At 41.9% G+C, this 27,733-nt stretch overlaps 2 protein-coding genes across 9 annotated transcripts in view; one reads left to right on the forward strand and one right to left on the reverse strand.

Annotated features, from left to right (window-relative positions):
- VPS13B (vacuolar protein sorting 13 homolog B) overlaps nucleotides 1-13,727 on the forward strand; it is a 746,502-nt gene extending 732,775 nt beyond the window's left edge. For all 7 annotated transcript variants that reach the window (XM_025870900.2, XM_073893015.1, XM_073893019.1 and 4 more), the window contains 4 exons: nucleotides 3,400-3,576; nucleotides 5,754-5,856; nucleotides 6,406-6,655; nucleotides 10,459-13,727. In XM_025870900.2, the coding sequence (XP_025726685.1) occupies nucleotides 3,400-3,576; nucleotides 5,754-5,856; nucleotides 6,406-6,655; nucleotides 10,459-10,707 (779 nt within the window). In that variant the 3' untranslated portion in view covers nucleotides 10,708-13,727. The remainder of the gene's footprint in view (nucleotides 1-3,399; nucleotides 3,577-5,753; nucleotides 5,857-6,405; nucleotides 6,656-10,458) is intronic.
- Nucleotides 12,715-27,131, reverse strand: COX6C (cytochrome c oxidase subunit 6C). 2 transcript variants are annotated; one of them, XM_073893036.1, is made up of 4 exons: nucleotides 26,877-27,110; nucleotides 26,221-26,347; nucleotides 18,751-18,879; nucleotides 12,715-12,940 (listed from the first exon to the last, which is right to left on the reverse strand). In XM_073893036.1, the coding sequence occupies exons 1-3, from the start codon at nucleotides 26,945-26,947 to the stop codon at nucleotides 18,766-18,768; spliced, it is 312 nt and encodes a 103-aa protein (XP_073749137.1). In that variant the 5' UTR covers nucleotides 26,948-27,110; the 3' UTR covers nucleotides 12,715-12,940; nucleotides 18,751-18,765. The 2 variants fall into 2 exon arrangements, with proteins under 2 accessions (XP_073749137.1, XP_073749136.1); XM_073893035.1 differs by lacking the exon at nucleotides 12,715-12,940 and adding an exon at nucleotides 21,430-21,506 and having other exon boundaries at nucleotides 18,753-18,879; nucleotides 26,877-27,131.
- Between the last annotated feature and the right edge of the window lie 602 nt (nucleotides 27,132-27,733).

The following is a 27,733-nucleotide window of genomic DNA, read 5'->3' on the forward strand; positions in this document are numbered from 1 at the left end:
CCCCTTTCCTCCTGCACCCTGGAGTCTGTGCTGAGCGAGGATGGGAGCTCCGTGCCACTGTCATACTCCATGTTCCCTCCTAGACATGACTTCTCTGTCGTGAATACCACGGGCAGGATGTCCGAGCTCACCTCTCTGATCCCCTTCTTTTCGGGCCACTGCCTGAAGTGTGAAGCAGTGCTAGATTCCCCAGCAGCAGCCACACCCCCCGTCTCCATGGCCACTCTTGGTAATGCCATGTGGACTCCCAACAAATTGGGCCTCTACCAGGTGAATCAGGACGTTTTCCGTGGAGTGAGGAAGGGAGCAAGTGAGCCATGCACCGCAGACTGGCTGCAGCTAGTGGGGGGTTTAGGAATAACAGAAATGCTTCCTTCTCAGTGAATTAATCTATTCTGGTCAAAAAAGGCTAGCCTCAAGCTGGGATACTTAAGATACTCTGTGGGTAGGTCTCACTTGCCTCTGAAGTGGTGAGCTGTAGTGTCCCGGCTTGGGCCTGTGCCTCCGCTGTCGTGATTTAAAAAAAAAAAAAAAAAGTCCAAAATAAAATTACAGTGTGTGGTGAGGGCAGCACCAAAGTAGCCACAGAAGAACTTTCATAGGTCGGTAAGCCAGTGTTTTCTGCCCAAGGCTGGGGAGCTAGTCACGGAAGAGGTAAGGGAGGGCCCTTCGGGTTCCCTTGCCCAACAAAGAAAGCCCTCCTCCTCCAACTAGAGGGGAGCGAGGGAAACACCCCCCAATTTCTGCCTCACCCAGCACACGCTGAGTCCACGGAAACTCCCAAGCGCGCTCCCTTCCTCTCTCCCTTCATCACATCACAGCCGTCTCCATGTGGCCGCCCACCCCGTGGGCCGGATGCCAAGAGACAAGTTTGGGGATCAGTTCCCACCACTTAGAGCCTCAGAGCAGAGCTCGAGTAGATGACAGTAAATAATTTACCAGTTGTGGGATTTAGCTGGATTAGACTTACTAAGAGAGCCTTCTGAAGCCCTACGAGAAGCTGCCTCTCTCCAGGCACGGCTGCTAGTCTCACGGCCTCTCTGGTCTCCAGCTCGCACCTGGTGACCAGTGAGGTGTTGGTGTGTGTGACAGGCTTTCCCCCTGAGGGGTCTGGTGCTGGGCGAAGGCATGCGATCTGATAGCTCTTCTCTACCTCTCAGAATCTAACACCTTGTCATGAGGCTCAGATTTTCCACTCTCTGGGCTGCCCAAATAGTTTATCTAGCAAAGCTGCAGTAACTGAGCCTCCAGCGTGGCCGGTGGCTAGAGAGAGTAGAAGATCAAAGGGGAGTTTCACTGTGATACCTGTTTGCGCTTAGGTAGCAGTTAGAAGTTAGAACCTGGTGTGGGTACTCATGGTTATCAAGGCTCCATGTCCTTGTACAGGGTAGGCCTGGCACATTAAAGGGAAGTGGGAGATTCTCAGTGAAGTAACCACCTGCCCCCCCAACTCAGTTTTAATAGTCTTAATGGAAATCTGCACTTGAGAAAAGGCCTTTCTTAAATAATTTAATCTATTGGTGAACTTGTCATTATTTACCTCGGTTTTCCTACGAACTTAAGCATGGAGACCTTTCAAAGAAATCAGATAATGACATCACAAAAGCTGTGTTCTCTGATTCGAAGTTGTTCACTTTGAACTCTGCAGTGAGATGATTCGAAGAGAAGACCCCCCGGTTCTTGCCTGCGCTGTGCGGCCACCACCCCCATTACACTTCCCAGCTGCTCTGCCTCCTGACCTCATGGACGGACAGCAGAGCATCAGAGTCCTCCGACTCAGAACAGGAGGCGAGCCCCCCAGCCCGAGTGCCAGAATGGGGTGTGTTGAGGGCCCTCAAGCAGTGATCCCTCAGCCCTCCACAGCCAGGGCGGCTGGGGCCAGCTTCCTCTGCCTCCCCAGTCAGTCCTTTAGAACCTTTGGGAAGCGTTGGTCTAGGCTGAGAAACAGACCTGTCGCCTCAGGTCATTCTTAATCTACCAATACATAAATTTAAATGGCTCTGTCCAAATTCTGAGGAATGGAATCTATGAAGAACATTCCCTTTACAACTGACCTGAAGGAACCGGCCTTGGTTTTACTGGCTTTTGTTCAGGGGAATATTACTTGAAATTAGCAGGTCATTAACGGAGACCTGGAAATCTCCATTTACCCAAGGGACTTTGAATTAGTGGCATTTGGCATAATGGGATTTGACATGTACTAAAATTTCTACCAGGGGGACTGTGCATTTTCCATTAATCCTAGCAGGTTTGACTTGAAAACAGAAAATTCTGTCAAGAACTGTAATGAAATTTTTACCTCGTACTGCGCTAGAGAACCTTCCACTCCATCACTGAAAAAAAAAAAATTGGGACTGGCAAGGCCTTTACTAGATATCCTCACAGGCCCCTCGGAGTAAGGGGAGCAAGGAGCAGGGCCCCACAGGAGGCTGAGGGACTCCCCCGCCAGCTTGGTACCTGACCCAACTGCCCTCCAGGAAAACCGTGAGAGCAGAGTAGTGAGAGCAGAGTTTTGTAGCTGTTCTAAAAGTGAAGAGTAAGTGGCCAAACCTCAATTGAAATGCGAAGGAAGGAAGTGTTTCTAAGACTGGCAAAAGAAGAGCCTGTCTTATAAACAGGATCAGTGAATAGCTTGGTGGTGAAGAGCTGGGCTGGGACTCTGCCTCTCTAGACTCAAATCCTGGCTCAAGCACAAGACAGCTGTGTGACCTTGGGGAAAAACTCCTTAACCTCTCTGTGCTCAGCGGCCTTATCTAGGAGCTGAGGATAAAAACCATGTCTGACTCCTAGGATTATGAGGATTAATGGTATCATACAAGTAACACTCTAGATAGAGTCCCGAGCACATAGTAAGCACTCAAAACAGATTAGCTGTTATAAAAATAATTGCAGTATCAACAATTACTCTTATACGTTAATATATTAAGATTATTAAAGAATTGCTCCTATCATTATTAAAAGGGAGAACAGGGAAAAGGGATGGCATGGCCTCTTCCAGTTTCTTCATGCTCCTAATTCGGTGAAAATTGATTAGGCTGAGCAAGCTTGCCCCCTCCTGAGCAATTGTTAGCACTCTTCCCTAAACCGTGTTGCCTGGTTTCTGGACAAAGGCATGTGAGTGTCACTTTGGAATAGTCTGACATATTTATTAAATTCTGAACTGAACTTCACAGATCCTCACTGTGATAGACCAAACCCAGTCTGAACATTGTGTTTTGATGAAGATCATAAATGTCTTAGTGCCCAGTGAACTTAGATAATTGTAAATAAAGGTAAAGAACTTTATAATGAGGGTAGGTTTTCATTTTCAATCGAAATAAAACTGTTCTGGATTGAAAGTTTTCACTTTCCCAGGATTTTAAGCCTCAGGCCTCACAAGGGGCTTTTGCTGTTTTTCAGGTGCAATTGCTGGCATAGTCGATCAGCCCATGCAAAACTTCCAGAGAACATCAGAGGCTCATGCTTCAGCAGGACACAAGGCGAAGGGTGTCATCTCAGGTGTGGGGAAAGGAATCATGGGGGTGTTCACAAAGCCCATCGGAGGAGCCGCTGAGCTCGTGTCACAGACTGGCTACGGTAAGTCTCGGGGCACCTGTCAGGCCAGCTCAGACATCACCGACTAACTTGTGTTACTATACCAAGGTCTCCGAGATAATCTAGGCCTTCACATGGCAAAGCAGTGAAAAATAAAATGGACAAATCTATAAAAAGATAAATTGCTTGCTTTCTCACCTCCTTATGCTTATTTATGGAAAGAGTGGATTCGTACTACTAATAATTATAATTATAGACCCAAGAAATTAGCAATTTCATTAGCTTTATCTCACAGAATCTTTTTACAGTTCATCTAATAAAATAGACTTTAATTAAAGATTGCTTCTCAGCCTTTTGGCTAAGATCAAGTGTAAAATAGACTTTAATGAGAAGTAACCAGTTAGAGAAAATTGAGGGCAATATGTAGAAAATACTGAAGCAGAGAACAGGATTACTGCTTTGTCTGGTGACCAGTTGGAAAGGAGAAACAGGTTACAAGTCAGGAAGATGTCTATGACGTGTGTGTATTTAGAGAATGAGAAAGAGGAGCGTGCACGCCGACGCCCACAGAGCCTCGCGTTTGCAGACTCCGAGCTTGTTGCCCCTGAGCCGAGTTCCTGGCCACCGGCAGCAAAGGCCCATGATCTGCAACTGAAACCCCTTCCCCAAGCAGACAGCTGGCCCGGTGGCACCCCTGGCACTGGACGGTGGCGTGCTGGGGCCTCTCCCGCACTCGCGCGTGTCCACGGGGGTACCGGGGGCGTATGAAAGCAAGCACCTCCTCCCATGCTTCTTTTCCGCATTCTTGGCAGAGCACACTAAAGTGACTTCATAGGCCGGTGACTGGGATTGTTACCTTTTTACCTAAAACCGGCGTCCTCGCTTTGGTCAGGAAGCGGGCTGCCTAGCTACCATCACAGGCTATGGGCGGGCTCCCGCCTTTGTCAGACAGGCGAGCAGTCTGCATCTGGCCCTAAAGTCTGAGGGGTCCGTCTCACCGCAGGCATCCCGCCCCTCAGGAGATCTGACAAGAGGCGGCCAGATCAGGGCATAAAAACTGTGTCTGCAAGGGAGAGAGTGGGGGACGAATGCCCACACTCAGGCAGCCATCCGGAGGGTTCCTTTAAGAGACCACACAGACGCAAACATGTGTTCCTCTTCGCTTTCCCCCCTCGCCGCCTCCCTCCCCATTTCTCTCCCGCTCTCCTTCTGTGAATGACGTTTTCCCTCACAGGGAAGCGGACAAACAGAACCACTGCCACCCGTCAGCGGGCCCAGGCCAACTCCCCATCAAAGGCGTACGCACCCGTAAAAACAGTATTCCTGTTGCTGTAGACTCAGTGGGGTGAAGTCCACTCAGACATACTTCATGCATCGAGGCCTTTGGTGTTAAGAATGCCATTGTCCTCACCACGCCCTTCCCAGGGCTGAGGATCTCTCCCTCATGGAGGAGCATCTCAGAACAGAGCTTCACATGGCCGTGTTGCTTTCCATCATTCTTGTAAAACTTTTATTACTGCACTGAAGGTTTTACAAACCACTAACTCTTAGTCTAATGACTGTGCCTCGTTCATAAACATTTACGAGCCCTCAGAAAGCACACATGCGGTACCATCTTTGGTTCTGGAGAGCCTCCTTAGAGGCCTGCATGGCCGCTGCTGGGTGCCCGCGTTCGGTGAAGCACCAGGGAGAGCGTGTAATAAACCCCAAGAGTGCTCATAAATGTGTGTGGGTTCATGTTTAACAGCTGGCTTAAGTCACTTAAATACTGTATCTAGGCAAACTATGTGCCTTTGTGTGCATCTCTGTGTGTGTTGTGTTTTTTATGTGCCCAGCCACAGCACAGATACACAAGTATTGTAACATGAAGCAAGGAAGTCAACTAACAATCATGCCTTTTTTTATCACATAAATTGTACAGTGTGGGAGCTATTGCTCAGGACTGATTACTCCCAGGAGCATTATATTTCCATTAATTGCCAGTCCAGTCGATGCTTGGACTGTAGTTCATTCATTTTGCAGTCTGTAGCTAACATAAGATCACGAGAGTTAAGAGCATTGCAGCGCTTAATGATTATCTATACACTTGCTTCCAAGGATTTGACATCATTTTGGATCCTGTTGCACTTTATGGATGGCTGTAAGCAGATGACATCACTGCAGCACAGAACTGGTTTCCAGAAAACAACTAGTAAAACTCCCTTACTTCTCTTCCACAGGTATTTTACACGGAGCTGGACTTTCTCAGCTTCCCAAACAGCGCTATCAGCCAAGTGATCTACATGCTGACCAGGCTCCAAATAGCCACGTCAAATATGTCTGGTAAAATTATCTATAGACGCCCATTCAACTGCACATGGATGTTAAGGGGCCTGCTTTGCTCTCAAGCTAACGGGCCCTGCTTCCAGGGGAGCCCAAGACAGCGTTCGGCAGCTCAGGCAGCACAGGGGCATCCTCGAGCCCGGCAGAGGCTGCCGTCCCCAGATGTGGGACTGGCCGCAGAACTCCAGGCCTCTCACACACCACTCGGGAGGCTGCACACTGAGGAGCCCAGGCCGTGTGAGGGGACCCAGGATTCCCTAGAGAACCAGCCTTCTCATGGGTGGGTCAGGGGGGTGGGCGTTTCTATTGGGAAAAGAAGCCAAGGGAAATCTTTGTCCCCAGGAGGAGCTGGGTTCTGTTAACCAGAATCAGTTTGAGAATTAAAGTGACAATTATATTTCAAGCTAAAATTAATAATCAAATTGGTGAGAGCCCTTTGCTTTTGGGGAACCGTGTGTGACAATGGCCCAGCCCTTGGTACAGTGAGCACTGGTATATGACCATCTTTTCCAAACTGGCTTCTCGCCTCACTTTTCTCCTTTGAAACAGGAAAATGCTTCAGTCTCTGGGCAGACCAGAAGTGCACATGGCCCTGGATGTAGTTCTGGTGAGGGGCTCAGGCCAGGAGCACGAAGGGTGCTTGCTCCTGACCTCAGAAGTGCTCTTCGTTGTGAGCGTTGGTGAGGACACACAGCAGCAAGCCTTCCCCGTCACAGAGATCGACTGTGCCCAGGACAGCAAGCAAAGCAGCCTGCTCACTGTGCAGCTCAGGCAGCCAAGAGTGGCCTGTGATGTGGAGGTACATTTCAAAAAACAGGGTGACTGTGTGGCCAACTGCGGGGGAAATTGAGCTGTGGGCTGAGCGCTGGTAGGCAGGCGTATGAGCCTGCGGCCTCTGGCGTTGGCTGCTGGGGACTAGGAGGGCTGTCCAAGAGAAGAGGCGTGAAGGGGCATTGGGAAGCCCCAACCCGGGTGAGTGTGGGAGCCTTTCAAAGGGGAGCCCAGCAGTAGGCCAGATGGGCTCAAGGCCTGGGGTTGAGCCACTGTATGAGCTGAACAAGGCTTGGTTGTCATGGGGCAGGGGCGCTGGAGTAGACAGGACAACGGAGCTCCAACACCAACAGGTCTGTACAAGAGAGCCAGGGCCGGGGTGGCAATTCCGTGCTTCTGCCCCACCAAGCAGGCACAAGTCTGCTGTAGCAGGCGGGATACAGGAGAGGGCCGCCCCAGGCAGTGAGGGTATCATGAAACGACGTGCAGCCCACAGGCCAGACCTTCGCAAGCTCACAAACCAGGTCTCACTCACCCCCTCCATTTCCACCCCAAGATTTCATGGGTCAAAATTTCGTGCAGAAATCTCTCCTTCCACCACTCTGTCTCCTGTTTGGCTGTGTTCTTTCCCACAGGACAGATTCCCATCCCTTAAGTACTGTGGGGTACCGCCCGGGGATGATCCTTTGGATCTTGGGGCAGCTCCCTGATAGCTTCTGTGCTGGATGCTGGCTCTTGGCCACACATAAGTTGCTGAGGAATGGATGCTCTGTCCAGGGTCTTAGGTGAGCCCTGACAAAAATGGCACCAGCTTCCTACAGTCCAGCACAGGGTGAGCAGGTGCACCCAGTGGAAAATGGCTCTCTGCTCCTGCCTCCCTGCTGACTGCCTGATCCATAGGGGCTTTAGGAGTTGACCTAAGAAACAAACATCTTTTTCCACCCAGCAAGACGAGTGTAAGTCAGTGGCAAGCTGGAGCCTGCTGGTCCTAACCTAGGGCCTGAATGGCCCCAGCAAAGGACAGCAAACCTGCCTCTAGCAGGTCCTGCCCAATTCATTATCTTCTCCTTGGTACGGGAGCCTGTGTTTCCCTCGCACCACTGTTTGGGTAAAATTATGAGAAGATGGAAGGCAGCCAACCACAACAACTCTGAGATTTCTCTAGCTTCTTGGATCCTAATCAGTCAGGCTTTAAGCTGGGGCTTGGCACTAGGCGTACATTGCTGCCTCGAGTTGATGACTTTCTGGGAATAAACAGAGGTCAGATGTCCAGGCTGACTTTAGATCTGCCAAAATCTTCTGATCCAATTGACAATAAAGCAGCAGTGATCTGGCTACAGGATTTGGCAGGGGATAGTATCATTATCTTCAAGTCCTTGGTCCTTAACGAGAAACTTCCAAGGCCCTAAGGAATATCTAGGACCATCATTATTCCTTAGCTGCTTGGGAAATATTTCGTAAATACGAGACTGGAGATTCAGCTTTTGCTGTTAAAACTGTCTTTACTGTCTTCAACTGTGATCCTTCTCTCTTTGGCTTTTTTCTTTGAGGAGGGTACTGTGGGGAATTATCACAGCTGGAAAGGAACAGACGTGCTTCTCTAGGGGTTAATGAGATGATAGCTGGAGTCACCACTCCTAGAAGTTGCCAAGGTTGAGACCATGGAATCACGGAGTTAGAGGCAGAAGCAGCACTGACACGCTGGACACCGTGCTCAACACTGGTTCTCCATCGGTACTCAGGGATAACGGGGGTCTAGGATTAAGGGGTGGCTACACAAGAGGCAGGAAAAGATGACTGAGCAGGAATACTGCAGGGCAGCGCCTGGCACGGGACAGAAAAGTGGGTATCCAGTATGCCTTCAGCCCCCAGATTCTGCTTTCTCTGAATCTATCCCAATTTACCTCTCCCCTGAGCTCCTCCTAGGAATCAGGAAATAACTGCCCCCCGACCTGTCCTATGTCCAAACCCTAACCCCTTCCCCACTCACCCCAAAAGAGACCCAAACTATAGAAAAAAATGCTTTTCTGAGACAGTACACCCTTCCTTAGGAGTGCTGTAATCCAGTGTTTGCAAAATGGGCAGGGGGGGTCACTCAGCAGGGCTGCTTGACATAGTGAATCTTCCTCAGTTGCCATGCTCGTGTCAGGCCATACCCGTCACATGCCAACCTGATGCACAGACATAAAGCTGGGTTAAGAACCCAACCTGCTGTCTTCCAGGGAAAACTAGGAACAGTATTTTAAGATCTTTATATAAAATGGCTTTTCTGGTTTTTTGCTTTAGATGCTAGGAAACACAGCTCCTTTGAATTTTGGAAGGAATTAATTTGTAGATGACATCATTCAGTATATTGAAATGTGGCAGGATTCAGATTTTTTAAATCAGCATTTGCTTTTCTTGGTTAAATGCAGCCATTTTTAGGGTAATAATTGCTTAATATGCCTGGCACATTACTGAAATCCCTTATGAGAGAGGCTCAAAATGAGTCAGAAGGTCAATTTATTCCTTGGCCAGGTTCCTTTCACAGCATGGGTTTTCCTGTGCTGCTGTTCAGGAGGAGCAATTAAGACTTTCTGTGTATTCAAAGCTTTCCAGCTGAATTCTGACCCCATCAAATGATATCATCAGAGCTCTGGCTTGTGCCTGGTGGTACACAGCTTTCATCTGTCGGCGAAACTTTGGGGGCTTTTCTTTTTTGTCCCAAGCTGAAAAATTCAAGATCCAAACTCTGCTGGATGCCCTACTTACTTCTCTGGCATCCCCTTTACTCCTTACCGTCCCACTGGCTTTGTGCAGCTTTTAAGACACCCTTGGCTGCACTGTTTCCATGCCCTACACAGAAACATAGAAATTCTTTACATTATTAAATTACTTTTGAGAACTCAAAAGCCCTTGTTAAAATGTTTTTAATTCTTCCAGAGTGGTCTTGCCAACATTTGGTAGGTACAGACCACGGAAAGGTCAGTGGCTACCTAATTCCCACAGATCAGTGGCTTACACTGGAAACTTCCCAGTCCACATGATCTACACACTAGATAGCTACAGAATTTCAGGGTGGGAAGAATTTATAGCTCCAACTGCCTTTGATGGGTGCTTTCTCAGAAAATCGCACTTAAGAACTTAGGTAGTATATCTCAGTTCCCCTGTTTGAGTTCCACTGAAGATGAGCCAGACTTTTATGAACCATAAATGTACTTTGCATCCTCCCTTTTTTTCCATAAAAATTTCCCCTTCCTCTGCCCAGTTTTTTATTTTCTCTGGCTTTAAATCCTAGTGTTTATAAAAAACAGAAAATGTTACAGTTCAAAAGGTATTTTTTTTTTTTAATGCTCTGTCCAAAGCCACTGGTTTGAAAAGAGATGCTCTTCTCCACATTTTTTTCTGTCAAACTGAAGAGGTTCAAGGAGACAGGCAAACAATTTTATTTCAGGGTGAGAGTTTAATGTTGATTTAAGCAGAGAAAAGACATTTTTCTTCTTTGTTCCTGAGCTCGTTAGTAAAGAGCAGTGAGAGATGTTTAATAGTTAATGAGTAAAATGCTACCAAATTGTCAACTTCAGACATGGGAATTTTACACACCAAATGCTTATTCAAAGGAGGTTGTCCTAACAGTCTCCTGCAGAGCTTCTGTTGTACTCCTAAAAGTGCACTGTTACTGCCACAGCTCAGAGGAAAAATTAAAAGCACCGTTTGGGACAAAATGGCTTTATTAGAGTACCCAAAGGCATAATGTGTAGATGTATCAAGGCAAAAACCAAAGAAATAATTTGTCATGAAGTGCCATTATGAGGGTTTGGCAACTAAAGACTCTTTATTTTTGGATCCCAGGTGGATGGAGTCCGGGAGAGACTGTCAGAACAACAGTACAACAGACTTGTGGACTACATCACAAAGACATCTTGCCACCTGGCCCCCAGCTGCTCTTCCATGCAGACCCCATGCCCGGTGGTGGCTGTGGAACCTCTCCCCTCCACTGTGAAAACATACCATTATATGGTTGATCCACATTTTGCTCAAGTGTTCATTAGTAAATTTACCATGGTGAAAAATAAAGCCCTGAGGAAAGGGTTCCCTTGAGTCCCCTCTGAGGTGTTGTTGACCCCTGCTTGTGCAATTTATTCTTCAAAAAGAAACCTAACTAGCTCTAATAACATCTAATATGGACACAAAGCCAATACTTAACTATAATGATAGGTAATTTTCCAGCCTCTAATTCAGATTCTTCTCCCTAAAACTAAGAAAATACCTTAAAATGCAATGATAAAAACCTTGTTCCTTTCCTATTTGGAGACAGAGATTAAAATAATCTCTCTGTTGTCATCTCATCATACATATGTTCTACCTTTTGCTTTCTAATGGTATTTGCTAAAAAGTTTACTATAATTAAGATCTGTTAACTCTGCTCTAACAAAAAATGTGGTCAGGCCTTAGAATGGAGCGACTGGTTAAAACTTCATTCCCAACTGCATCTGTTTCTAGGCCGAGACATTGTCTTTGCCTAATACCACTTGTCTGCAAACGTTTGGAATCTTTAAATGCTTAGGAGTTTATTGTTTAACTTGTTAAATTTATTACTTAAATGTGATGCTCTTCTTTAAGTGAAACCTGCTCCGTATATTCCTACTTTAAAGCCTGCAGATAACTGAAATTTACAAGACATTCTCATGAGGGTCCAGGTATACTGTAGAAAAAATGTTTTGCCAATTTATCTTTTAGCAAGCAAGCTTATGTGTCTAGCAATGAAAACAGACCCAAAGGGCTCAGGTGAGTTTCTCTAGTTCTGTAAAGAAAACCTACTACTAGGAATTCCCTATGACACTCTCTTGTGGAAGGGGTTTAGCAGAAGGATATTCATACTGCCCTGGAGTACTGCAGGGGAGTCAGGAACCCCAATGTTAACCTTAACAGTGAACCAATCCAGTTTATTCTGAATTGCTCAAACACAAAGTACTCCCAATGTCTGATACTATTTTTGCATATAAGGATAGGTTTTTATCAAGATCTTGGGTCACCAGGTATCTTTAATATTCAGTAAAAATCTCACTCTGATTAAAACACATTTTTACTGATTACATCCAAACTTGGGTCTACAATCTATTATGTACAAGTGTGAGATGCTAAGAAAATTCAATTTCAAATGCCCACTAATTTTTAATCAAGTCTCACATGTCATCAGGGATGAGAAGTCACTGCATAATTGTTTCTAGAAAGCAAGACCATTAATGAACAATTCAGGCTAAATATGAAAAACTGATTCTTCCATTAGTTTGTTGTGTCACACTCATTTAGTAAAGTGACAGCTTCATCAACCTCAAGAGTAACTATTTTTAAGAATGTAAATATGTATTAATTATTGTTATCTTTTATGGTCATTTTGCATACTACTTCTAAGAAATTGTAATATAAACTGTTGAAAATAAAAGGAATCCTTGAATTACTGACCACACATAAATGTGTATTGTCACCAAGTGTTTTTCAAATGCAGGTTTTCGCCAATTCCTAGGTTTAATACAGCTCACATTATTAGGACCCAAGAATTTTGCATGAGTTAAAAAGGCTAAGAACAATTTTTGTTATCCTAATAAAGTGCCAATCAGTGATGAAATTAGCTTAGGCTAAAATAAACTTAATTTTTAAAGCTCTCTGTAGTATCACTATGATCACAAGAAAAAGCATTAATTATTAATATAGAGGGTAAAAGTCCTCCTAAGACCTCCCCTAAAATAAGTTCCCACACTCTAATCATTAACAGACACTACTCTAATACAACTTTTTCTGGACTAGGTATATATTCCATATCCATAATATATACTATTATGGTATTTTTCTGGACCAAATATATATTCTAACTTACATACACATAATGTTAGCTCTTCAAAAGCAACTGGTATTTTAATTATCTATTTTATCTGGTGGTTGATCCAGCAGGGCTACTCAACAGTGACAATGAAGCCCAAAAACATGTTTTATTGAAAAGATGTTCTCTGTCCCTTCTAAGAGCACAGAGTATAGTGTGGTCTTACCAGGACCAAGAAAGTGCACCTACCAGTATTTCAGTGAAATAAACACCAGAGAAATGAAAAATATCCTAAAACAAAATTTTATCTTAAAATCGTTATCATCCTAAGGTTCATAAACACAGTTAAAATCTCCAACTCTGAATTATCAGAATAATTAAAGACTTACTGTCCAAAGTATTTGTTAGTTGTTTATTTATCAAGACAAACTATTCCATAAGCCAGTATTCGTGTTTCATAGTTCAGAACACAGGTCAGTGACAGACTTCAATGGAACTCAACCCAAAGAAATTCTGTGGAAAAAAACACAGTGGCTTAAGTTAATGACAAGCATTCTCTCTCAATACCTCACCACCGTCACATGACGTCTACTCCTACTAGTGGAGCCTATACTTTGCTCACTCAACCTTCTGCCCAGGAGAAGGCCATTTCAGGCTGTGCAGACTCCAGGTCCATTCTCTGCCAAGGTCTCTGATGATCCTGACCAGTTCTGGGCATACTACACCTTACTCTTAATTTCTTGTTTTTCACTGACCAAATCTTGCCTTTTTCTTCCCTCTCAAGTCCACTCTCCCTTCCTCCATTCCCTTCTCATACCCACATACTGTTCTTAAAAGCAGCAGCCCATCTGTTCTAAACAACATTTCTATTCCTGTCTCCAGATCTGTTTTGCTTACTGGTTTTTTTTTCTTACTGGTTTTATGAGAACACGACCTCTAAAAGTAAAAATCTAACAAACATTTACAAATTAGCCTGTTAACATCTGATTATGAAATGCATACCCACTGTAGGAATTGTGAAAATGTCAAAGTTACAAGAAAACAGCAATGTTAAGATTCCATACAGAACCATTAATATTTTCTTGATCTTTTTACCTTCGGTCTTTTTTCTGTGCAATTTTTATTAAACATAGATCACGCTTTATGTAAAATATTTTCTACTTATATGATAATCTCATGTTACTTTATGAATATCATTTCTAATGGACATAATGTAGTAGTCCATGGTATGAAAAACTCATAGTTCCTTATTAATTTTCCAACCATTGGAAATAAAGTTCTTCCTATTTTTTCTAAGTAATACAGTATATACTTTGTGCAAGCATCTATCTGCATTTCAGATATTTCCTTTAAGATAAACAACTACAGAAATGAACATTATAGAATTTTAAATCAGGCAAAAGTTACTTATGTTCAGTATTATCCTTGAGTCTTTTAAAAAACTAAAGTCCACTGCAGCAGGTCTCCATACCCCAGGAAAGATCATACATACATACATACATATATAAATACACATACACACACACACCTATGCACACTACAGCTGGAATGCTCATTCAGCATTCCAAAAAGATAGCTGACTGACATTCCCCTTGTCACATCAAATTCACACAGGGTAGTGGATAGAATCTTTACTTAAATTGTTCTAAATGCTTTTATGTTGAGCTTGAATAAAGTTAAATATATAAATGATGAGATTCCAGAATATGAAAAGTTTCACATGCTTTCAAATTTAGTGGACCTTTCATCAGCACACAAGTCACTTCTTCATAGTCAAAAGAACCTTATCCATGAGGCATAAGGACTTTGTGGATATAACAAACCAAATCAGAATCTCTAGAGGGCCACCTAGTCACTTATGGACACCTAACTATAAAGAGTCAAAACTTTTTTTTTAAGTACTTCTAAAAGTGCTTTTTTAGTACATTTTCCTAATGCCAATCTAGCAAGCAACAATAGCGTAACGTGAAATGATTCTAAATATACAAAGAGTTGTGAGAACTCTAGAAACCAGTTAAGAAACTGCAACAACCAAACACTAATACAAGAGAAACACAAAAAAGCAGGAAATTTCATGGAATTGTTTCTCACTCTTGCCTCACCCCCTCCTTGGTGCAACACAACGTGGTCAGGAGGAAACTGCCCGATTCCTGGCTCCTCCCTCAGGATAGAAGGTAAAAAATAAAAATTGCTTGCAACACTCTGACTTGTTTTCATGATAAAAACACTCAACAAAATACTACGAACAAATCTAACCAAGATGATAAAAGACCTACACTCTGAAAACTGTAAGACACTGATGAAAGAAACTGAAGATGATACAAACAAATGGAAAGATACACCATACTCACAGATTCAAGACTTAATATTGTTAAAATGTCCATACTACCTGAAGCAATCTAGAGAGATTCAGTGCAATCTCTATCAAAATACCAATCATTTTTCACAGATCCAGAACCAAAAAATCCTAAAATCTGTTTGGAACCACAAAAGATCATTAATAGCCAAAGCTATTAATCTTGAGGAAGAACAAGGCTAGAGATTATCAATCCCAGATTTCCAAAATGTACTACAAAGCTATAGTAATCAAAACAGTATAGTACTGGTACAAAAACAGACACAAAAAAGACTGATGGAAGAGAATCCAGCCCAGAAATAAACCCATACTTCCATGGTCATTTAATCTACATGACAAAGGAGGCAAGAATATACCAGGGAAGAGACAGCTCTTCAATAAATGGTGCTGGGAAAATTGGACCACTTTCTTATGCCATACACAAAAATGAACTCAAAATAGATAAAAGACCTAAATGTAAGACCTGAAACCATAAAACTCCTGTAAGAAAGCATACACAGGGGCGCCTGGGTGGCTCAGTCGTTAAGCGGCTGCCTTCGGCTCAGGTCATGGTCCCAGGGTCCTGGGATCGAGCCCCACGCATCGGGCTCCCTGCTCTGCGGGAGCCTGCTTCTCCCCCTCCCACTCCCCCTGCTTGTGTTCCTGCTCTCGCTATTTCTGTCAAATAAATAAATAAATAAATAAATATCTTTAAAAAAAAAGCATAAACAGTAATCTCTTGGATGTCAGCCCTATCAGCATATTTATGGACATGTCTCCTCAGGCAAGGGAAACAAAAGCAAAAATAAACTATTACGACTACACCAAAATACAGAGCTTTTGCACTGCAAAGGAAGAGCATCAACAAAATAAAAAGGCAACCTACTGAATGGGAGAAGGTATCTGCAAACCAAGTATCTGATAAGGGGTTAATAAAAGTATATAAAGAACTTAATACCAAAACAACACCAACTAAAAATAGGCAGAGGACCTGAACATTTTTCCAAAGATGACATACATGGCCAACAGACACATGAAAAGATGTTCAGTATCACTAACCGTTAGGGAAATGCAAATCAAAACTAGAATGAGCTACCATCTCACACCAGTCAGAATGCTAGAATCAAAAAAAGAAGAAAAGAAGAAAAAGAGAAGAGATAACAAGTGTTGGTAAGGATGTGGAGAAAAGAGAACCCTGGTGACCTGGACAAAAGAGACCAAATTGGTGGGAATGTAAATTAGTGCAACCACTGTGGAAAACAGTACAGAGGTTTCTCAGAAAGTTAAAAATAAAATTACCATATGATCCAATAATTCCACTACTGGGTACACACACAAACTGAAATATTACTCGGCCATAAAAAGGAATGAGATCTTGCCATTTAATGCCACAACATGGATGAACCTACAGGATATTATGCTAAGTGAAGCAAGTCAGGAAAGACTCATAAATATAGAGAACTGGGTGTGGGATGGGAGAGGAGTAGGGGATGGGTAACACAGGTGAAAGGTTTTAAGAGATACAAACTTCCAGTTATAAAACAAGTCATGGAGATAAAAAGTACAGTACAGGGAGAAAAAAATACTCAATAAATTAGGAACAGATGCAAACTACAGCAACATAATAAAAGCCCATATATGAAAAGTTAACACAGCTAATATCATACTCACTGGTCAAAGCCTGAAAGTTTTTTCTCTAAGATCAAGAAAAAGATAAGGATGCCCATTCTTACCACTTCTATTCAACAAAGAACTGGAGGTCCTAGCCAGAACAATTAGACAAGAGAAAGAAATAAAAGACATCCAAATTGAGAGGGAAGATATAAAACCATCTCTGTTTGCAGGTCTTATATGCAGAAAACCCTAAATGTAGAAAACCCTAAAGATTCCATACAAAAAAAAAACTTAGAGGCGCCTGGGTGGCTCAGTTGGTTAAGCATCTGACTCCTGATTTTGGCTCAGGTCATGATCTCAGGGTTGTGAGATCGAGCCCTGGGTCAGGCTCCATGATGAGCATGGAGCCTGCTTAAGATTCTTTCCCTCTCCCGCGCCCCCCAGCTTGTGCACAAGTGCGCACTCTAACAAACAAACAAAAAATCTGTTAGAATAAACTGAGCAAAGCTGCAGGGTAAAAAATCGACACACAAAAGCCAGTTGTGTTTCTATCCAATAACAATGAATAATCAGAAAAAAAAATAAGAAAACAATTCCAATTACAATAGCATCAAAAAGAATAAAATACATAGGAATACTTAACCAAGAATGCAAAAGACCTACATACTGAAACTACAAAATACTGCTGAAAAAAATTAAAGACATAAGTAAATGAAAAGGCATCTCATGTTCATGGAGTGGAATACTTATGATTGCCAAGATGTCCCTAAAGTGAGAGCTACATAATATAATATAATCCCTTATCAACATCACAACAGCATTTTTGCAGAAGTAGAAAAATCCATCCTAAAATTCATATAAACTATCGAGGGACCCTGAATAGCCTAAACAATCTTGAAAAAGACAACGAAGTTGAAGGACTAACACTTCCTAGTTCCAAAACTTACTATAAAGCCACAGTAATCAAAATAGTGTGGTACTGATACAAACCAATGCAACAAAAAAGAGCCCAAAATAAACCCTCACATATACAGTCAAAAAATTACCAACAATGGTGCCAAGACCATCTACTGGGGAAAGGACAGGCTTTTCAACAAATGCTGTTGGGAACCTGGATATTCACGAAAAAGAAATAAGTTGTACCCTTTTCTTACCTCATATCCAAAAATTAACTCAAATGGATCAAAGACCTAAAACTATAAAACTTACAAGAAAATGTAAGAGAAGTTTCATGACATTGGATATGACAGTGATTCTTGGAAAGGACACCAAAAGCACAGGCAACAACAAAAATTACACAGACCCCATCAAAATTTTAAACGTCTGTGCAAAGAATACAATCAACAGAGTGAAAAGGTAATCTGTAGAATGGGAGAAAATATTTGCAAAATCATATCTGATAAGCGGTTTGAAGAACTACAACTCAACAACAAAAAAACCCCAAACTGAGTAAAGCGGGTGAAGAATTTAATTAGACATTTCTCCAAAGAGGACACATAAATTGGGCAATAAGTAAGAGAAAAGATGGTCAACATCATTAGCCATTAGGAAATGCAAATAAAAATCAAAATCCAGTACCACCACACACCCATCAGGACGGCTACTATGGGGGGAAAAAAAAAAGTATTGGCAAGCATGTAGTGAAACTGGAACCCTTCTGCACTTGATAGAGTATAAAACGGTGCAGCCACTATGTTAAACAGTACAGTGTTTCCTTTCAACAATAAAAACAGAACTACTATATGATCCAGCTGCTCCACTTCTGGATACATACTCAACAGTATTAAAAGAAGGGGTTTTAAAGAGATATTTGCACACATCATAGCAACATTATTATTTGGGATGGGGGGAAAGGGAGAGAGAGAATCTTAAGCAGGCTCCACACCCTGCTCCATCTCACAACCCTCAGATCATGACATAAGCTGAAATCAAGAGTCAGACATTTAACCGACTGAGCCACCCAGGCACCCCTAACATAGCAACATTATTTACAAGTCAAAAGGTGGAAGCAATCCAAACATCCACCAGAGGTGAATTAATAAGCAAAATGTGGTATATACATACCATGGAATGTTATTTAGCTTTAAAGAAGGAAATTCTGACACATACTGTAATGGATGAATTCTGAGGACATTATATTAAGTAAAATAAGCCAAATACTATAGCCAAACAAATACTATATGATTCCACTTAAATGAAGTACTCAGAGTAGTCAAATTCAGAGACACTAAGTAGAATGGTGGTTGGCCAGGGGATGGGGGGAATAGAGAGTAATTCAATGGGTCGTTCTGCAAGATGAAAAGAGTTCTGGATCTATGTATTTTACCACAATTTAAAAAAAATTTTTAAACAGTAATTCAAACAGCCACATTACCTTTACATTCCCAAATCACTTTGCACTCTGAAAGATACCAGCCTTCTTCATCTCCTCAAAATCTTTCATGGAATCATAATTTCTGTAGAAATCTGCATATGCCTTCTTTCTTGGTTCAGCCACAGCAAACTAAAAAATAACATATCCCGTTAGAGCTTATTTTTAAAACCATTAAAAATAATATCCAAAGACAACATAAATTATGTTTGTGTTCACCTTTAACTTGAACTCTGCAATTCCTAAGACAAAGGTTGGAGGCACTGACACAGAAGCAAGGGACGATAAAGCAGCCTCATGGAAACTACTCAGCAAAAGGGGCCTTCCTTGCCTGGGGATGGATTATTCCTTTTGCTGGGTGTGGGTATGCAGACTGGTAAGAACCAAAGGAAGATACCCAGAAAGCTAAAAGGCTTTAGGGAGAAGACAGATAGCAGTCTTCCCTCTAGCAAAACCTAATATCCCCACAGCTGAGACATGCTAATATATTCTGGGTCAATTTAAATTATATTAACTTCAAAGGAGTGAGATCAATTCTGTACCCATTTGCCTCTGAAAGACACAGGAAGCTTTCTATCTGGCAAGAACAGTTCTGGATGATTTACACTTCAATATGATTTAAGCCCTTAGAATATACATTGACCTGTTTTACACAGGAGGAAATGGGACTCAGAATTTAAGTGACCCAATTAAGGTCTAGAAGAAGCACTAGGTGGTAGGTGGGTTCAACCAGGATTTAAACCCAGGTCTGTCATCTGGCAAAGGTTATATTTTCCACAAAATACTACCTAGCAGATTTCAATGTGTGGGTTATAATCCAAAATCAAATCCCAACCTGCATATAAAAACCAGTAAAGAAATTCTTCAAGTGCCAATCTACTTCCATTAAGGTACTAAAACTTGACCAGTTTTACTGCCTCATCTCCTATGAAAATTCCCAACTTCTTCCAATAAGACCAAGAGGCAGGAGCCCCAGTGCAACCCTCTGAACTGAGGCCAGTCTGTTACCCAGAAGGCGACTGAGCATTTCTTGTTAAAACAAGAAAAATATTTTTCCTTTTAAAAATATGGTAGACTAAAATAAAAGGTTCAGTGAACCCAAAAATAAAAGGATATGCATGTTATAACCCCACCTATTTTGTTTTGTGTTACACTTTAAACTTTTTTAAGTCTGAAAAATCTGGACTTCAGCAACAAAGAATACAAACTATCAATTTAGAGTGACACCATGAGTTACTTGAAACCCATAAAATCTATATATGAGACCTTACACAGATAAGCAAATACCTGAAGATTTAGGATATGTCTAATTTATTTAACAGTAATTACCTACAGAAAAAATCTATTCAGGATAAGCACTGCTAATTTGCCTCAAAATCTAACCCGTATTAATGAATTTAAGCTTAGCAGATTAACTTAATCAAAAATGATTTAATGGATGGTGACTTTATATAAGAAGTACAGAAGCTGATTAAAATTGTGAAAATCAGTCAAAACTAAGAACAAAATAAAGGCCAAATCTTCAAAAGCACTCAACACTAACTGGGTAAGGGAAATGAAGGAAGCGAGCATCTACCAAGGGAACCAAGTTTACACCCGCCTTATTCTTTGATAAGAATCTGGATTCCTCGGTGTTTTGCTAACCTACCTTCCTTCCATTCAAACACTAACTATACACAAACACTGACTAATCTACCAAGCAAAATTTAAAACTTTCATTCAGAATAGACTACTGGTCTGACATGGGCTCTTAATTTAGTAGAAGAGACACACCCTGAAGCAAGTATTACTTAAAATACAATGTGCCAAATAATGTACAGTCTGGTACAAAATGACTGAGGACCTAGCAGGACACAACCAACCCATCTGGAGGAACAGGCTGCAACTCCAAAAGGAAACATCTGAGTGGGCCTTGAGGATAAAACGGAATTTGCCACACAATGAGATAAAAGACATTCCTGTTGTGTACAAACCCATGGGAGAAAGCAGAATTTTCGAACAGCGGCTAGTTATGAAGGGCTGGGTATATTAGGACTGCTGGGAAGATGATGGAAAGGCAGAAAGAGCTAATCAGAAAGTATCTTAAAATCAAGACCAAGTTTCAGCAAATCACTCACAACCCATTTTGTAAGTAATGAAACCAGTTTAGAAAACTGCAGCCAGTAGTTAATGTATTTCTTACTATAAGTCAAGATTTTGAAAGCCGCTGCACACTGAGCATGCAGGAACTCAAAACCATAAACAGATCCATTCTAGAGGCTAAAGTTAAAAGCGACAAGAATCTATACAAGTTACAAAGGCCTCAAGTTTGAGAGTGACAATGAGAGCAAAGAAATGAGTTCCCCAAATTCCTCTCCTTACTCCCACTTCATTTACTCATCCATCCATCCATCCTTCTCCCACAAACATTTATTTCATGCCCACTACATGCCCAGGAGCAACTATCTCAAGGAGCAAGTAAAGGGTTTACTTTTTTATGCCTGTCTCCTCATAGGGTCCCAAAGCACAGACCCCTTAGTGCTTTTGCTCAAGTTGTTCTCCCTCCCCTTAGCACTTCAAATTCACCCTAACTTTCAAGGCACAAATTCAGCCTGCTCTATCAAAGAGCTATGACCCACAATACCCCACACCCACTGAAAGAAACACACAAAAGCAGCAATCAACTACCAGAGTATGGTTCACCTAGTACTTGGAAGACAAGGTCCTTCTTGCCCACCTTCATTCTTGCACACTGTGTATAAGTTGCTCCAGGAACAGCTCTGAGAAATGAAATGTCCTTTTGTTTATATTCTATCTTGCACTAATACCTAATTTTTTCACCCAACTTGACTCTTAACTTCTTTAAAGACACATATTTAGAGGTATATACAATTAGTATACTCCAAAGCACTCTACAGCACCTACCACTGTACTAAATTTCAGACACTACATCTTACTCAACAGATACTTTTAAGCATCTATTTGTGTGTCAGGCAAGTGACAATGGGGTGCCACTGTGAACAAAAAAAGGCACCCTGCCCTAAAGAGGCTCACAGTCTACTAAAAATAGGACTAAACCAAAAAAAAGTACAAAGCACTACAAAGCTCTAATTCATGGGCCATTATGACACATGGTCATAAATACATGTATTATCATAAACATTTTTATAGAAGAAAAGCTGTAAATATAACATGAAGACTTTAAGAAACACAAAGCGCATAGAGTATTCTGGGAAAAAAGTAGAGTAGGAACACCAGGAATCTCTCCCCACCTACACAACAACTGCACTAGCACAATCTGTTTGATGTTACTATCATGAAACTTTGCATCTCTTGAAAGCATACAATTTCCAGAGGAAGGCTTAAACTGTAAACTGTGGTCAGGTTAATCTTTCAGCTTTTAGCAACTTAACAGCTACCCATTCCCCATCCCCAAGGTAGGCAGCTGTGCAAGTGTTCCTGGAACACCTTACACACAGCTTTCTGGAACGAAGATGGGCAAGAAGGACCCTCTCCTCCATATACCGAGGACCTGTACTCTGATAGCTGATTGCTGCTTTTGTTCACAGAGGGCCAAACAGGCTGGTGGCCACTGCTGTTGCACTCCCCCTACAGTTGCAAGCCTCTTTTAATCAGGTGAGTAACTTTCTGAGGACTTAAAAGGATAGAGCACCTTTCTTCCCCTCTCTTCATTTTTCCCATTTTCTTCTTTTGGGAGCCAGACATTCAAGACTAACACATTCAAAGGCATCTACACATACAATCCTCACAGAGATTGCAGAATGGATTGAAAAATGACCCAACAAAAATGCTGTCTGCAACACACTTATTCCAGATTCAAAGACAAAAATAGACTGAAAGGGAAAGTTTGCAAAAAGATGTTCTATGCAAACAATAACCAAAAGAGAGTGGGAGTGGCTTTACTAATATCAGACAAAATAGACTTTAAATCAAAAAAGATTACAAGAGAAAAAGAAGGACTTTAAATAATCATAAAAGCTTCAATACAGTAAGAATTTATACAATTAGAAAAATATACTCACCTAACACACCAGCAAAATATATAAAGCAAAAACTGACAGAATTGAAGAGAAAAATAGTTCTACAGCAACAGTTGAAGACTTCAATACCTCAATCTCAATGAAAGATAAAACCACACCAGACCTAAGTAAGAATATAGAGGACTTAACTCATTAAACCAACCAGATCTAACACATATACAAAAAACACTCCACCCAACTACAGAATACACCTTTTTTTTTAAACAACAGTGATTTATTTATTATTAATTTATTTGAGAGAGAGAGAAAGAGACTGCACAAGCGGAAGGAGAGAGATAGAGAGCAGCAGACTCCCCTGCTGAGCAGGGAGCCTGGCAGGGGCCTTGATCCCAGAACACTGGGATCATGACCTGAGCTGAAGGCAGACACTTAACCGACTGAGCCACCCATGTGCCCCCAGGATACACATTCTTCTCAACTGTACATTGGATACACTCCAGGATAGACCATACATTAGGCCATACATTAAGTCTCATTAGATTTAAAAAGATAGATATCATACAAAGTATGTTCTCTGATCACAATGGCATGAGATTAGCAATCAGTAACAGAAGGAAAACTGGAAAATTCACAGAACTATGGAGGTTAAGCAACAAACTTTTAAACAACCAATGGAACAAAGAAGAAACCACGAATGAAATCAGAAAATATTTAGAGACAAATGAAAAAACAAATCACACCAAAACTTACAGGACACAGTGAAAGGAGTGCTAAGGGGTTCTGGAAATTTTTAGCCATAAACACATATATTAAAAAACAAGAGAGATCTCAAATCAACAACCTAACATTACAACTTAAGGAACCAGAAAAAGAAAAGATAAACCAAAAGCTAGAAGGAAGGAAATAATATCTTATTTCCTTATTATTCCTTTAGGAATAATAAAGAGATCAACAAAACAAAGACTAGGGGAAAAAAGAAAAATCAAGAAGGCCAAAAACTGGTTCTTCAAAAACATCAACAAAATTGACAATCCTTTAGCAAGATGAACTAAGAAGAAAGGGGGAAAGATTCAAATTACTAAAATCAGAAATGAAAGTGGACATTACTGCAGATTCTACAGAAATTAAAAGGATTGTAAGAGAGTAGTATGAACAACTGTATACCAACAGACTGGATAACCTATATAAAATGGATAAATTCCTACAAACACAAAACTTACCAAGACTAAATCACAAAGAAAGAGAAAATCTGAATATAACTGTAAGTAGTAAAGATACTGAATCAGTAGTCAAAAATCTCCCAACAAAGAAAAACCCAGGACCTGATGGCTTCATTGGTCAGTTCTACAAAAAAAATTAAAGAATACCAATCCTGAAATCTTTCCAAGCAAATGAAGTGGAGGAACACTTAACTCATTTTACCAGGCCAGCATTACCCTGATACCAAAGCCAGACAAAACACTACAAGAAAACTACATACCAATATCCCCTATGAACATTGATGTAAAAAAAAAAAAAAAAAATCCTTAACAAAGTACTAGCAAACTGAATTCAGCAGCATATTAAAAGAACTGTACACAATTACCAAATGAGGTTTATTCCTAGAATGCATGGGTTGTTCAACATACAATGGTCCATCATACAAAATCAATGTAACATACACTGACAGAATAAATGAAAAAAAAAAAAACATTTCAATTAATGCAAAAAAGCATTTAACAAATTCAGTATCCTGTCATGATAAAAACACTCAAACTAGGAATAGAATGAAACTACCGCAACATAACCCGTAAGATATCCACTTTTGTCACTTCCATTCAACACAGTACTCTAAGTTCTAGCCAGAGCAATTAGGCAAGAAAGAGAAATAAAAGGCATCTAAATGGGAAAGGAAGAAGCAAAATCATCTGTTTACAGATGATATATGTAGAAAACCCTAAAAATTCATACAGAAAAAAACCTGTTAGAACCAATAAATAATTCAGCAAAGTAGCAAGATATAAAATGTCAGACAGTACTACGGAAAACAGCATGGTGGTTGCCTGAAAAATTACATAGAATTACCATATGATCTATCAATTCCACTTATGGATATATATCAAAAAAAATTAAAAGCAGGGTCTTGAAGAGATACCTGTAACCATGTTCACAGAAGCATTATTCACAATAGCTAAAACATGGAAGCAACTCAAGTGTCCATCAAAGTTGAATGAATAAGCAAAATGTGGTACAGACATACAATGGAATATTTGTTTTTAAAGATTTTATTTATTTGACAGAGAGAAAGAACAAGCAGGGGGAGCAGCAGGGAGAGGGGGAAACAGGCTCCCCACTGAGCAGGAAGCCCAATGTGGGGCTCCATCCCAGGACCCTGGGACCATGACCTGTGCCAAAGGCAGACGCCAAACCAACTGAGCCAGCCAGGAGCCCCATACAATGAAATATTACTCAGCCTTAAAAAGGAAAGAAATTCTGACATATGCTACAACATGGATGAGCCTTGGGGTCATTATACTAACTGAAATAAGCCAGTTAAGAAAGACAAAATAATATATTATTCCACTTACATAGGTACCTAGAAAAGTCAAAATAAGATACAGGAAGAATAATTTCACAGACTGGATGGAGAAGGGATGGGTTTATTATTTAATGGGTACAGTTTTAGTTTTACAAGATGAGTTATGGAGATGGATTGTGATCCAACATTATAAATGTATTTAATACCACCAAACTGTACACTTAAAGGCTAAATTTTATGCGTATTTACAATACAAAAAATTTATTTAAAAAAAAAAACCAAAGGGCATAATGTTAAAATCCACAGAAGACACAGCATTAAAATGCAGTTCTGTGGCAACAAATTCTTCAAGCTGCCAAACACTGCCTTCCCCATCGCTCTGCTTTAATAAAATTATATCCTTGTGTTACAGGCTGAATTGTCTTCCAAAATTCATGTGCTGAAGTCTTAAGTCCCTAGTGCCTCAGAATGTAACAGTACTTGGAGATAGGTCTTTAAAGAGATAAATTAAAATGAGGTTTGTAGGGTGAGTCCTAATCCAATATGACTAGCATCCTTTCAAGGGTAAATTCAAACAAAAACATGCCAACACAGAGACCATGTGAAGACAAAGGGAGAAACTCATCTACAAGCCAAGGAGAGAGGTTTCAAGAGAAATCAATCTTGCAGCCACATTGAACTTGGATTTCTAGCCTCTAGAACAGTAAATAAATTTTTGTTTAAGCCACCCAATTTGTTGTACTTTGGCAGCCCTAACAAACTACTACAGTTTCCTTTAATGATGGAGGACAAGCTACCTAGGGAGTATGAGATATTTTCCTGTCACACTGAGGTAAGTGGAGGAAGGGGAAGGGAGCACGTTAGAGAGGGAGTTTCTTTAAAAGATTCAGAACTACTTATGAAAACACATTTTCAAATTTAAAACACACATTTCTGGACCAAATATGGACCAAAGTAAAAATCAAACACACGTACCTTATAGAAAGCTGCAACCCCCAGGGATACAGCGAACGCTCCAACAATATGAAATCGCAGACGCTTGGCCAGAAGGCCTCGCATCTGAGGTTTCGTCAAAGCACTGGAAGTCATGGTAGTTATTCTCCTTGACAGGTAAAACAATAATAAAAACAACTCTGAGAACATAGTAAGATATCTAAAGAACTCTTACACGTAATGCACTTTAGTACCTAGAGGGGCACAGGCATGACTCCTCCCACAAAGCCTAATGTGTTTATTTTTTATTATTATTATTTTTTAAAAGCCTAAGGCGTTTTAAAGGCTTAGCCTGCTTCAGGGTCCCCGCCCGCCCCCCAACTCTGGCACGCTGAACGACTACCTTAAATAAGCAAGGTCACTGCGGCACAATAGGGAGCAAAAACTACAAACAAAAATCTCCCAATCACAGTTAAGATAAGCAGTGGCTCTAGACTGCCAAGTGCAAACGCATTCACAGCCACCTGCTCTTCTGCGAACTATCAGTTCATTATTCCCATTTCATTGACGAGAAAACTAGGGCACACGGAGATGACGTGTAACTTTTCCAAGGTCACGGGGTAAACGATTTAAACTCGGGCAGGAGCCCAGCCGTGGCCTCCAGGCCCACCTAGTGACCGCCGCGCAGTCTCGCAGACCTTGGGTCAAGGAGGCGGGGGGGCTGGGGTGGAAGGGCCATGCGCGCGCTGGGAGGCTGCAGGACGCCCATCTTCACCTCCCCGCTTTCCAGCTTCTCGAGTCGAATCACCCACGTTACCACACAGCGAGGGAGCACCGACCGCGCGCAGACGCTGCTGTTTGCCCTACTTTGCCCCTTAGCCTCACGACCCTCTGAGGAAGAAACCACCCCTCCCTTTTCACCCTGGGGCCAGACACGTCAAATGACCTAACCAAGGTCACACTGACTGGGGAAGAAACAGCGGAGACCAGGCCCGGGCCAGCCGCCTCCGAATCCTAGTTGCTTCCTCCGGGGCCCTGCAGCCCACCCAGCCCCCGGGGGCCCCGCCGCCTGCCCGCAGCCTTCCTGAGGCCGCGGCGGGGGCGTGCAGGGGTCGACCCCTGTGAGAGGTGAGGCTCCCCGACCGCAGAGATACGGGCACAACTCAACTCCAAGTCATAGCAAGAGCAGGCAACGGAACGCAGCAGTTAGGTGAACCCTGAGGAAGGACGCAAAAGCAACACGACTCACCTCAACACCAACCTCAAACCTAACGTCCTCCCTAACTGATACAGAAATGGACGGCGTTCCAGCAGCGCGCAGGCGCAGAAGTAGAAGCCGCGGAAAGGACCCAGCGACGGTGGCCGGAAGAGTTCAAAAGGCCTCCGGCGCGGCTCCCGACTTTCAGAGCTCAATTTAAGTGTGTGGTTAGTTTCTTCCCTGTAAGACCTTGCAGTAAAGGCTTGACCTTCTGAGTCAGTTTCCTTAGCAAATTGGAGATATTAATCTTACTCATATACAGAGTTGATATGAGTTTATTAGAGAATACAAAGATAT

Source organism: Callorhinus ursinus, unplaced genomic scaffold (genome assembly GCF_003265705.2).
Source record: "Callorhinus ursinus isolate GAN/ISIS: 27379988/994484 unplaced genomic scaffold, GSC_fseal_2.0 scaffold5, whole genome shotgun sequence".
Taxonomy (NCBI): Eukaryota; Metazoa; Chordata; class Mammalia; order Carnivora; family Otariidae; genus Callorhinus; species Callorhinus ursinus.